General features: G+C 42.3%; 1 protein-coding gene across 1 annotated transcript in view; it reads left to right on the forward strand.

Annotated features, from left to right (window-relative positions):
* PALS1 (protein associated with LIN7 1, MAGUK p55 family member) overlaps positions 1-12,786 on the forward strand; it is a 304,998-nt gene that overhangs the window by 155,141 nt on the left and 137,071 nt on the right. Inside the window, exon 4 of the mRNA XM_053697684.1 lies at positions 9,508-9,585. Coding sequence (XP_053553659.1) covers positions 9,508-9,585 — 78 coding nt within the window. The remainder of the gene's footprint in view (positions 1-9,507; positions 9,586-12,786) is intronic.

Consider the following 12,786-nt stretch of genomic DNA (forward strand, 5'->3'; position numbering starts at 1 on the left):
GTATTACTAGGGGAGGTTTTAGCGGCTCTTAATGATTGTAACACTGTTGCAATACCAGAGAAATTGTGTAGGTTGGATAAATACTTTGCGGTACCGGCGAGTACTGACGTTTTTCCTATACCTAAGAGACTAACTGAAATTGTTACTAAGGAGTGGGATAGACCCGGTGTGCCGTTCTCACCCCCTCCAATATTTAGAAAGATGTTTCCAATAGACGCCACCACACGGGACTTATGGCAAACGGTCCCTAAGGTGGAGGGAGCAGTTTCTACTTTAGCTAAGCGTACCACTATCCCGGTGGAGGATAGCTGTGCTTTTTCAGATCCAATGGATAAAAAATTAGAGGGGTACCTTAAGAAAATGTTTGTTCAACAAGGTTTTATATTGCAACCCCTTGCATGCATCGCGCCGATTACGGCTGCGGCAGCATTTTGGATTGAGTCTCTGGAAGAGAACCTTAGTTCAGCTACGCTGGACGACATTACGGACAGGCTTAGAGTCCTTAAACTAGCTAATTCATTCATTTCGGAGGCCGTAGTACATTTAACCAAACTTACGGCTAAGAACTCAGGATTCGCCATTCAGGCACGTAGGGCGCTGTGGCTAAAATCCTGGTCAGCTGATGTAACTTCTAAGTCCAAATTACTTAATATACCTTTCAAGGGGCAAACTTTATTTGGGCCCGGTTTGAAAGAAATTATCGCTGACATTACAGGAGGTAAGGGCCACGCCCTGCCTCAAGACAAAGCCAAAGCTAAGGCTAGACAGTCTAATTTTCGTCCCTTTCGGAATTTCAAAGCAGGAGCAGCACCAACTTCCACTGCACCAAAACAGGAAGGAGCTGTTGCTCGTTACAGACAAGGCTGGAAACCTAACCAGTCCTGGAACAAGGGCAAGCAGGCCAGGAAACCTGCTGCTGCCCCAAAGACAGCATGAACCGAGGGCCCCCGATCCGGGACCGGATCTAGTGGGGGGCAGACTCTCTCTCTTCGCCCAGGCTTGGGCAAGAGATGTTCAGGATCCCTGGGCGCTAGAGATCATATCTCAGGGATACCTTCTAGACTTCAAATTCTCTCCCCCAAGAGGGAGATTTCATCTGTCAAGGTTGTCAACAAACCAGATAAAGAAAGAAGCGTTTCTACGCTGTGTCCAAGATCTGTTATTAATGGGAGTGATCCATCCGGTTCCGCGGTCGGAACAAGGACAAGGGTTTTACTCAAACCTGTTTGTGGTTCCCAAAAAAGAGGGAACTTTCAGGCCAATCTTGGATTTAAAGATTCTAAACAAATTCCTAAGAGTTCCATCGTTCAAAATGGAAACTATTCGGACAATTTTACCCATGATCCAAAAGGGTCAGTACATGACCACAGTGGATTTAAAGGATGCTTACCTTCACATACCGATTCACAAAGATCATTACCGGTATCTAAGGTTTGCCTTCTTAGACAGGCATTACCAGTTTGTAGCTCTTCCATTCGGATTGGCTACGGCTCCAAGAATCTTCACAAAGGTTCTGGGTGCCCTTCTGGCGGTACTAAGACCGCGAGGAATTTCGGTAGCTCCGTACCTAGACGACATTCTGATACAAGCTTCAAGCTTTCAAACTGCCAAGTCTCATACAGAGTTAGTTCTGGCATTTCTAAGGTCGCATGGATGGAAAGTGAACGAAAAGAAGAGTTCTCTCTTTCCTCTCACAAGAGTTCCATTCTTGGGGACTCTTATAGATTCTGTAGAAATGAAGATTTATCTGACAGAAGACAGATTAACAAAGCTTCTAAATGCATGCCGTGTCCTTCATTCCATTCAACTCCCGTCAGTAGCTCAATGCATGGAGGTGATCGGCTTAATGGTAGCAGCAATGGACATAGTACCCTTTGCACGTCTACATCTCAGACCGCTGCAATTGTGCATGCTGAGTCAGTGGAATGGGGATTACTCAGACTTGTCCCCTACTCTGAATCTGGATCAAGAGACCAGAAACTCTCTTCTATGGTGGCTTTCTCGGCCACATCTGTCCAGGGGGATGCCATTCAGCAGGCCGGACTGGACAATTGTAACAACAGACGCCAGCCTACTAGGTTGGGGCGCTGTCTGGAATTCTCTGAAGGCTCAGGGACAATGGAATCAGGAGGAAAGTCTCCTGCCAATAAACATTCTGGAATTGAGAGCAGTTCTCAATGCCCTTCTGGCTTGGCCCCAGTTAAAAACTCGGGGGTTCATCAGGTTTCAGTCGGACAACATCACGACTGTAGCTTACATCAACCATCAAGGAGGGACAAGAAGCTCCCTAGCAATGATGGAAGTATCAAAGATAATTCGCTGGGCAGAGTCTCACTCTTGCCACCTGTCAGCAATCCACATCCCGGGAGTGGAGAACTGGGAGGCGGATTTCTTGAGTCGCCAGACTTTTCATCCGGGGGAGTGGGAACTTCATCCGGAGGTCTTTGCCCAAATACTTCGACGTTGGGGCAAACCAGAGATAGATCTCATGGCGTCTCGCCAGAACGCCAAACTTCCTCGCTACGGGTCCAGATCCAGGGATCCGGGAGCGGTTCTGATAGATGCTTTGACAGCACCTTGGAACTTCGGGATGGCTTACGTGTTTCCACCCTTCCCGCTGCTTCCTCGATTGATTGCCAAAATCAAACAGGAGAGAGCATCAGTGATTCTAATAGCGCCTGCATGGCCACGCAGGACTTGGTATGCAGATCTAGTGGACATGTCATCCTGTCCGCCTTGGTCTCTACCTCTAAGACAGGACCTTCTGATACAGGGTCCATTCAAACATCAAAATCTAACTTCTCTGAAGCTGACTGCTTGGAAATTGAACGCTTGATTTTATCAAAACGTGGTTTTTCTGAGTCGGTTATTGATACTCTGATACAGGCTAGGAAGCCTGTTACCAGAAGGATTTACCATAAGATATGGCGTAAATACCTATACTGGTGCGAATCCAAACGTTACTCCTGGAGTAAGGTTAGGATTCCTAGGATATTGTCCTTTCTACAAGAAGGTTTAGAAAAGGGTTTATCGGCTAGCTCATTAAAGGGACAGATCTCAGCTCTGTCCATCTTGTTACACAGGCGTCTGTCAGAAAATCCAGACGTCCAGGCCTTTTGTCAGGCTTTAGCTAGGATCAAGCCTGTGTTTAAATCTGTTGCTCCGCCATGGAGTTTAAACCTTGTTCTTAACGTTCTACAAGGAGTTCCGTTTGAACCCCTTCATTCCATTGATATAAAGTTGTTATCTTGGAAAGTGTTATTTTTAATGGCTATTTCTTCGGCTCGGAGAGTCTCTGAGTTATCAGCTTTACATTGTGATTCTCCTTATTTGATTTTTCATTCAGATAAGGTAGTTCTGCGTACAAAACCTGGGTTCTTACCTAAGGTAGTCACTAACAGGAACATCAATCAAGAGATCGTGGTGCCTTCCCTGTGCCCGAATCCTTCTTCAAAGAAGGAACGTCTTCTACACAATCTGGATGTAGTTCGTGCCCTCAAGTTCTACTTGCAGGCAACTAAGGATTTTCGACAAACGTCTTCCCTGTTTGTCGTGTACTCTGGTCAGAGGAGAGGTCATAAGGCTTCGGCTACCTCTCTCTCCTTCTGGCTTCGTAGCATAATTCGTTTAGCCTATGAGACTGCTGGACAGCAGCCTCCTGAAAGAATTACAGCTCATTCTACTAGAGCTGTGGCTTCCACTTGGGCCTTTAAGAATGAGGCCTCTGAACAGATTTGCAAGGCTGCAACTTGGTCTTCGCTTCATACTTTTTCCAAATTTTACAAATTTGACACTTTTGCTTCTTCGGAGGCTATTTTTGGGAGAAAGGTTCTTCAGGCAGTGGTTCCTTCTGTATAATGAGCCTGCCTATCCCTCCCGTCATCCGTGTACTTTTGCTTTGGTATTGGTATCCCAGAAGTAATGATGACCCGTGGACTGATCACACATAACAGAAGAAAACATAATTTATGCTTACCTGATAAATTCCTTTCTTCTGTTGTGTGATCAGTCCACGGCCCGCCCTGTTTTTTAAGGCAGGTAAAGATTTTTTAAATTATACTCCAGTCACCACTTCACCCTTGGTTTCTCCTTTCTCGTTGATTCTTGGTCGAATGACTGGGAGTGACGTAGAGGGGAGGAGCTATATGCAGCTCTGCTGGGTGAATCCTCTTGCATTTCCTGTTGGGGAGGAGTTATATCCCAGAAGTAATGATGACCCGTGGACTGATCACACAACAGAAGAAAGGAATTTATCAGGTAAGCATAAATTATGTTTTCTGAGATCGCATGGGTGGAAAGTGAACAAGGAAAGAGTTCTCTATCCCCAATATCAAGGGTTTCCCTCCTAGGGATTCTGATAGATTTTGTAGAAATTAAAATTTACCTGACGGAGTCCAGGTTGTCAAAGTTTCTAAATTTCTGCCGTGTTCTTCATTCCATCCGCGCCCTTTGGTGGCTCAGTACATGAATGTAATCGGCTTAATGGTAGCGGCAAGGGACATAGTACCGTTTGCACGCCTACATTTCAGACCACTGCAACTATGCATGCTCAGCCAGGGAACGGGGATTACACAGATTTGTTCTCCTGTTAAATCCGGACCAAGAAACCAGAGATTCTCTTCTCTGGTGACTATCTCGGGTCCATCTGTCCAAGGGTATGACCTTCCGCAGGTCAGATGGGACAATTGTTACAACAGATGCCAGCCTTTTAGGTTGGGATACAGTCTGGAACTCCCTGAAGGCTCAGGGATAGTGGACTCAGGAGGAGACCCTCCTTCTAATGAATATTCTGGAACTGGGAGCGATATTCCATGCTCTTCAGACTTGGCCTCCGTTAGCAACTCTGAGGTACATCATATTTCAGTCGGACAATATCACGACTGTGGCTTACATCAACCATCAAGGGGGAACAGAAGTTCCCTAGCAATGTTAGAAGTCTTAAAATAATTCACTGGACAGAGACTCACTCTTGTCTAAAAGCTATCCCTATCCCAGGTGTTGAGAACTGGGAGGCAGATTTTCTAAGTCGTCAGACTTTTCATCCGGGGGAGTGGGAATTCCCTCCGGAGGAGTTTGCACAAGATCAAGCAGGAGAGTGCTTTGGTGCTTTTGACAGCGCCTGCGTGGCCACGCAGGACCTGGTATGCAGATCTGGTGGACATGTCATCCTTTCCACCACGGTCTCTGCTTCTGAGACAGGACCCTCTACCTCAGGGTCTTTTCAACCATCTAAATATAACTAATCTGAGATGGACTGCCTGGAGACAGAACGCTTGATGTTATCAAAGCATGGCTTCTCCGAGTCAGTAATTGATACCTTAATACAGGCATAAAAGCCTGTCTCTAGGAAAATTTAACATAAGATATGGTGTAAATATCTTATTGCTATGAATCCAAGGGTTACTCATGGAGTAAAGTCTGGATTCCCAGGATATTATCTTTTCTCCAAGATGATTTTGAGAAAAGGGTTGTCAGCTAGTTCTTTAAAAGGACAGATTTCTACTCTGTCTATTCTTTTGCACAAGCGTCTGGCAGGTATTCTAGACGTTCAGGCATTTGGTCAGGCTTTGGTTAGAACCAAGCCTGTGGTTAAAAATGTTGCTCCGCCATGGAGCTTAAAGCTGGTTCTTAAGGTTCTTCAAGGAGTTCCATTTGAACCTTTTCATTCCATAGATATCAAACTTCTATCTTGGAAAGTTCCTTTTTGGTAGCTATTTCCTCGGCTCATAGAGTCTCTGAGTTATCTGCGTTGCAATGTAATTCTCCTTATCTGGTTCTCCGTACGGATAAGGTAGTCCTGTGTACCAACCTGGGTTTTTACCTAAGGTGGTATCTAACAAGAATATCACTCAAGAGATTGTTGTTCCATTCTTGTATCCTAATCCTTCTTCAAAGAAGGAACGTCTATTACACAATTTGGACGTGGTTCGTGTTTTAAAGTTTTACTTACAAGCTACTACAGATTTTCATCAAACATTCACCTTGTTTGTTGTCTATTCTGGACAGAGGAGAGGTCAAAGGACTTCAGCAACCTCTCTGTCTTTTTGGTTAAAAAGCATAATTCATTTAGCTTACGAGACTGCTGGACAGCAGCCTCCTGAAGGGATTACAGCTCATTCTACTAGAGCTGTGGTTTTCACTTGGGCCTTTTTTAAATGTGGCTTCTGTTGAACAGATTACAAGACGGAGTCTTGGTCTGCGTTTCATACTTTTTCAAATTTAACAAATTTGATACCTTGCTTCTTCGGAGGCTATTTTTGGGAGAAAGGGTTTTTTACAGGCAGTGGTAACTTCCGTTTAAGTACCTGCCTTGTCCCTCCCATCATCCGTGTACTTTAGCTTTGGTATTGGTATCCCATAAGTAATGGATGATCCGTGGACTGGATACACTTAACAAGAGAAAACATAATTTATGCTTACCTGATAAATTTATTTCTCTTGTAGTGTATCCAGTCCACGGCCCGCCTTGTCACTTTAAGGCAGGTAATTTTTCCATTAAACTACAGTCACCACTGCACCCTATGGTTTTCCTTTCTCTGCATGTTTTCGGTCGAATGACTGGTAATGGCAGTTAGGGGAGGAGCTATATAGCAGCTTTGCTGTGGGTGGACTCTTGCAACTTCCTGTTGGGAAGGAGAATATATCCCATAAGTAATGGATGATCCGTGGACTGGATACACTACAAGAGAAATAAATTTATCAGGTAAGCATAAATTATGTTTTTTTCAAGACAGTAGTTGGGGTATCAATGTACCTATAGCTCCTTACATCCTTCTATGAGGGTAGCATTTATAGGAGTCATAATAGACTCCATCCTTATGCATCTATTTTCCTGATGGAACGTTGCATTATTAAGATTCAGAGGGTGTGTCTCTTCCTACAATGAGCTCCATCTATTAGTAACTCAATGCATGGAGGCGGTAGGGCTTTTGGTTGCTGCTTCAGTTGCAGATTCTTTAGCCCTCTCTTTACTCAAGACCCCTTTAATGGCTATGCTACATTAGTAGTGAACAAATTATTAAAATTTGCACACAGATTGCTTTGGATTTCTCTGTCAATCTTTTTCTTAAAGACACAGTGTCTTTCTTTGTCCCTTGGGACATCCATCCTTCATTAGTTTAGGTCTATTGTACTGACTAACTCCGGTCTTTCAGGCTGGGGGGCGGTCAGGGGTTTCTCGACGATTACAAGAAGTTTGGTATCACCTTGAGGCAAGGTTGCCAATCAACATTCCGGAACGTTGAGCGATCTTCGGGCTAGTCAGCCCTCGCCTCTATTGAAGGAGGAAAGTTTATCCGTTTCTAGTCGGACGACATAATGGTGGTGGTCTAAATAAATTATCACGGGTGTTAACTGCAGTCCACTGGCCATGCAGGAACTGTCTAGTACTCTGTCTTGGGCAGAGAGGAATTATAGATCCCTATTGGCAATCACAATACCATGTTTTAACAACTGGGAGGTGGATCATTCCAGCAGTCGATTGGTCTCTTCATAGGACATTATTGTTAGCTTATTGATGCAATAGACTTACAGGACATAGTTCTAATAGCCTCTAACTTAAATCTCCATGGGACTTTTATCTGGCATGTCTGTTTCCTTTTGTTTTTATTCCAAGAGTCTTTCTTGGATCAAACAGGAATCAAGGTTAGTAATAATTGCTCCAGCCTGGCACCGCAGGACTTGTATATGTGGACTTAGTGCATATGTCCTTTAGCTTTCCATGGATCTTTTCCACTGAGGAGATCTCTTATCCCATGATTATCTTTAATGCAGGCCAGAAAGCCTATAACATGAGATTTAACACAAGATTGGAATACATACTTTAAATGGTGTCATTCCAGTGTGTTTTTTCTTGGTATCCTTTAAAGCTCCTAGAATCCTTTCGTTTTCAGGATACCCTGGTCAGGGGTTTGTCCACTATTTTTATGCCTTATCTCTTTTTCATAGGAAGATAGAAAAACTTGCTGAAGTTCAGACTTTAGTTCAGTCGTTGGTTAGAATAAGGCCAATGATGGAACCTTTTTCTCCATCCTGGAATCTAAACTTATTTTTCTATATATTACAAGGTTCTTCTCTTGAACTTTTCCATTGCATTGCATAAAGAGTTTCTAAATTGTTAACCTTGTCTGTGATTTTACATTTCTCACTATCACAAGGTGAAGGCTATACTTTGTACTAAATATGCATTTTTTTTCTTAAATGATGGTCTGTTATTATTAACGGTTCTTTGTAGAGCGCCAACAGATTCCGCAGCGCTAACAGATTCCTTCATTGTTTTCAGATCCTGCTAACTCCAGGTAGCGGATATTAAATAATATAGCAACTAGATTTCAGGCAAACTTCTAGTTAGTTTTTTCACTACAAAATCTAGTAAGGGGCAGAAAGCTACTAAGGTGATTGCCTCAACTCATAAGAAGGGATTCAAGACTGTATTGACGGTTGGAAGGTCACCTTTCTAAGTGCTTTTTCTTCTATAGCAATTGCAACATTGTGGGTTTTTGAAAGATTATACATCTTTGGAGCAAATTTGCAAAGCTGCAACTTGTCTTATCTGCGTACTTTTTTCAGAGTTTATTGCTTTTGGGTTTTGCTTTTAAGCAAGCCGCTTTTGGCAGGAAATTCCTTCAGCTTGCAGTGTTGGCTAAATTAGAACTGCCATTAAAATGTTCCCAACCTTTACGTAACATAGACCATCAGGTTGGGGTATTAACCCCATATATTATGGAGGACTGTGGACCATCATAATTTTGCGAAAGAAAACAAAATGTATGCTTACCCGATAAATTCTTTTCTTTCGAAATGATGATGGTCCACAGTCCCTGACCATTTCAATTTTTGGGCGACTGTTCTAATGACTCCTCTATAGACTCAGCTTTGCCTTTCCTTCCTTTCCTTCCTATTCTCTAATCGGCTATACGTTAACTAAGAGAGAGATGCGAGGTGGGAGAGTTGTAAAGCTCTTGTATGTGTTCTTGACCTTCTCCTAGTGATGGGAAATATATCCCAAATGTTATGAAAGACTCTGGAACATCATTATTCTGAAAGAAAACAATTTTTTAGGAAAGGATACATTTTGTTTTTCAGCAAAGGATAACAAGAAAACTAAGAAAATATGATAATAGGAAGTTGTTGTATATTGTTTTATACATAGATGATTGCATGGCTGAGCATTTACTAATTTAGTCATGAATAGGTGAAGTATATGGTGGGCACCGTCTGCTTTTTTTTTTGGGGGGGAGGGGGCTTTGCCTTCTCCAAAGTTCAGAGACTACACACCTACCTATAACATTTTCTAGATTGGTGTAGATAAAATTTGTAATTGTATTTTTCTATCCTATTTAAAAAAAAAAATAATACAAAAAAAATATATATATTTATTATTATTACTGTTTAACCTTTTTAATTGATGAGCAAATTGCTTGTAGTGCCGTTTACTTAAACTGCTGAAATGTATGGTTTTAACATTTAGCATAAAAAAAGTAGTTATATATTTTCCTTCCTTTTTAGGTACAACATGTTTTACATTCATGTCATCAAAAAGAAGGCCAGGAGCTCAAAGCTTTGCTGAACACACCACATGTACAGGTAAACTGCTAGTATGCAGTCTGTTTAATGTATTTGTGTTTAGGAATGAGATACAACATAGATTTTTAAAGTCCCTCCTTCCTTTAACAATAATCAGATCATTCACATTCATATATTTCCTTTATTTTTATTAGCACAAAGCAGTTTCTATCATATTAAGACAACTTTTCAGACTCTAAGTCATTAGTCCTAGGACTAAAGCATATTAAAGATTAGTCATTTAAGGATCAATCAATTGATGTATATTTTATTTTGTGTTATACAAATGTACACTGAATTAAATGGAAATAAGTGTGAAGATAATGCTCTGACGTGTTAGAGCATTTCCTTCCTAAGATAGGGAGAGTCCACGGCTTCATGATTTACTGTTGGGAAATACAACACCTGGCGACCAGGTTGGTCACCAGGATCAGGCAAAGACACCCCAGCCAAAGGCTTAAATATCCCTCCCACTTCCTTAATCAGTGTATTAATTATTTACATGATGCTTTGTGAATTTTTTTTCCTGGGCTGATAGACTGTGTTTTTGACTGAAACAAACAGGTTTTACTTAAGTTTCACTTTCGTTTTTGAAAGTGTTGCACAGCTCCTATTACTTGCTGTACTTGTAATTATAGGGGAAGTACTATCTAGCACTCCATGTGACCGGATGTGGTCTATGTTAATTTCCTCCATTCTGGCTGAGACTTAAACCTGAGGAGAGTGTTTCCTCTCTTACCTGTCTGGGTCTAGGAGGTGGTGAGTGCCCCAGCCATTGGGAGTATAAAGGTGCAGTTTTCTATAATAAAAAATGTTTTTATTTGTGTCCTTCTGTGGGTATAACCTGAGCTATGGAGGACTCTGACATATTAGAAGGTACTCCTTCTGTACTAAATCATATCTGTTTATATTGTGAGGAGGTTGTGGTTTTCCCGCCCACTCAATTATGTTCCACATGCCTAAACACCATTATAAAGTCTAAGAAGGGAGACAAGCCTGCTAAGGCTCTTAGTCCCTCTGAGCCGTCTACCTCTCAGGACTTGGCGTCCCTTGCGATTACTACCCTTGCTACATTATCCACTCCACATGCAGTTACCCGTAGCACATCTAATCCTCCATCCGGAGGGGACCTTCTTCCTGCGGACTTTGTTGTGCAGTTACAAATGGCGGTGTCTGCAGCCCTCAGTGCATTACCTCGCTCTAACAAACGCAAGAGAAAAGTTAAACATAGCTCTCCTGACCCTGAGTCATCTAAATATTTATCGGATTTAGCTATTATGTCCCAGTTATCCTATGATGAGTTAACCTCTCTGGCTTTAGAGGGTGAACTTTCTGGGTCGGAGTCCTTAGCGTCTAAGCCTCCTGCTGCGGAGGAACTGTCCTTTAGATTTAAAATTGAGCACTTGCATTTCTCTTGTTAAGTGTGTTCAGTCCACGGGTCATCCATTACTTATGGGATATATTCTCCTCCCCAACAGGAAGTTGCAAGAGGATCACCCAAGCAGAGCTGCTATATAGCTCCTCCCCTCACATGTCATACCCAGTCATTCTCTTGCAACCCTCAACAAAGGAGGAGGTCGCGGGAGGAGTTGGAGTTTTTACTTAATTATTCTTCAATCAAAAGTTTGTTATTTTAAATGGCACCGGAGTGTGCTGTTTTTTTCTATCTCAGGCAGTATTTGGAAGAAGAAACTGCCTGCGTTTTCTATGATCTTAGCAGGCGTAACTAAGATCCACTGGCTGTTCTCGACATTCTGAGGAGTGGGGTAACTTCAGAACATGGGAATAGCATGTGGGGTCCACCGCAAATGAGGTATGTGCAGTACAATATTTTCTGGGAATGGAATTGACTAAGAAAATACTGCTGTTACCCGTTTGATGTAAGTACAGCCTTAAATGCAGTAGTAGTGACTGGTATCAGGCTGATAAATGTATGCACAGTAGAGTTATTTTCTAGGGACTAGAATTTGACTGTGAAAATACTGTTAATACTGAAATAATGCTTAAGCCTTATCTGCAGTGGTAGCGACTGGTTGCAGGCTTAGTAATAACTTTGCATGACATTTAAAGAAGTTTATTTTCAAAACGTTTACTGGCATGTTATTCGTTTTGTGAGGTACTTTGGTGATAAATCCTTTGGGCATGAATTTTTTTTTCCACATGGCTAACGTATATTTTCTGCATAGAAACCGTTATATCAGGTCTCCCTCTGTTGTAAATGAGCGGGAGGGGCCTCTTTTTAGCGCCTTGTTGCGCAGTTAAAATTCTAGCACAGTCTTCCTGCTTCTTCCTCCTTGATCCAGGACGTCTCTAGAGAGCTCAGGGGTCTTCAAAATTCGTTTTTTGAGGGAGGTAATCAGTCACAGCAGACCTGTGACAGTGTGTTAGTCTGTGATAAAAACGTTTTATATTAATTTGATATCCGTTTTTTTGGGTACTGAGGGGTTAATCATCCGGTTGCTAATGGGTGCAATCCTCTGCTAATTAATACATTTAAAGAATTGTTGACTATAACTGAATAATTCTTTAGTTGCTCAACTGTGTTTTTTAAAAGCGCTGCAGCGTTTTTTATATTGCTTGCAAACTTATTGAAAGTATTTTCCAAGCTTGCTAGCTTCATTGCTAGTCTGTTTAAACATGTCTGATTCAGAGGAATCTGCTTGTTCATTATGTTTAAAAGTCGTTGTGGAGCCCAATAGAAATATGTGTACCAATTGTATTGATGTTACTTTGAAAAATCAATCTGTACCGCTTAAAAAATTATCACCAGACAACGAGGGGGCAGTTATGCCGTCTAACTCTCCTCACGTGTCAGTACCTTCGTCTCCCGCTCGGGAGGTGCGTGAGATTGAGGCGCCAAGTACATCAAGGCCCTTACAAATCACTTTACATGATATGGCTAATGTTTTGAAAGAAGTGTTATACAATATGCCAGAGTTAAGAGGCAAGCGCGACAGTTCTGGGTTAAGGACAGAGCGCGCCGATGACACGAGAGCCATGTCTGATACTGCGTCACAATTTGCAGAACATGAGGACGGAGAGCTTCATTCTGTGGGTGACGGTTCTGATTCGGGGAGACCGGATTCAGAAATTTTAAATTTAAGCTTGAGAACCTCCGCGTGTTGCTAGGGGAGGTGTTAGCGGCTCTGAATGATTGTGACACGGTGGCAATCCCAGAGAAATTATGTAGGCTGGATAAATACTACGCGGTGCCGGTGTGTA

Source organism: Bombina bombina, chromosome 1, assembly GCF_027579735.1.
Source record: "Bombina bombina isolate aBomBom1 chromosome 1, aBomBom1.pri, whole genome shotgun sequence".
NCBI classification, from domain to species: Eukaryota; Metazoa; Chordata; class Amphibia; order Anura; family Bombinatoridae; genus Bombina; species Bombina bombina.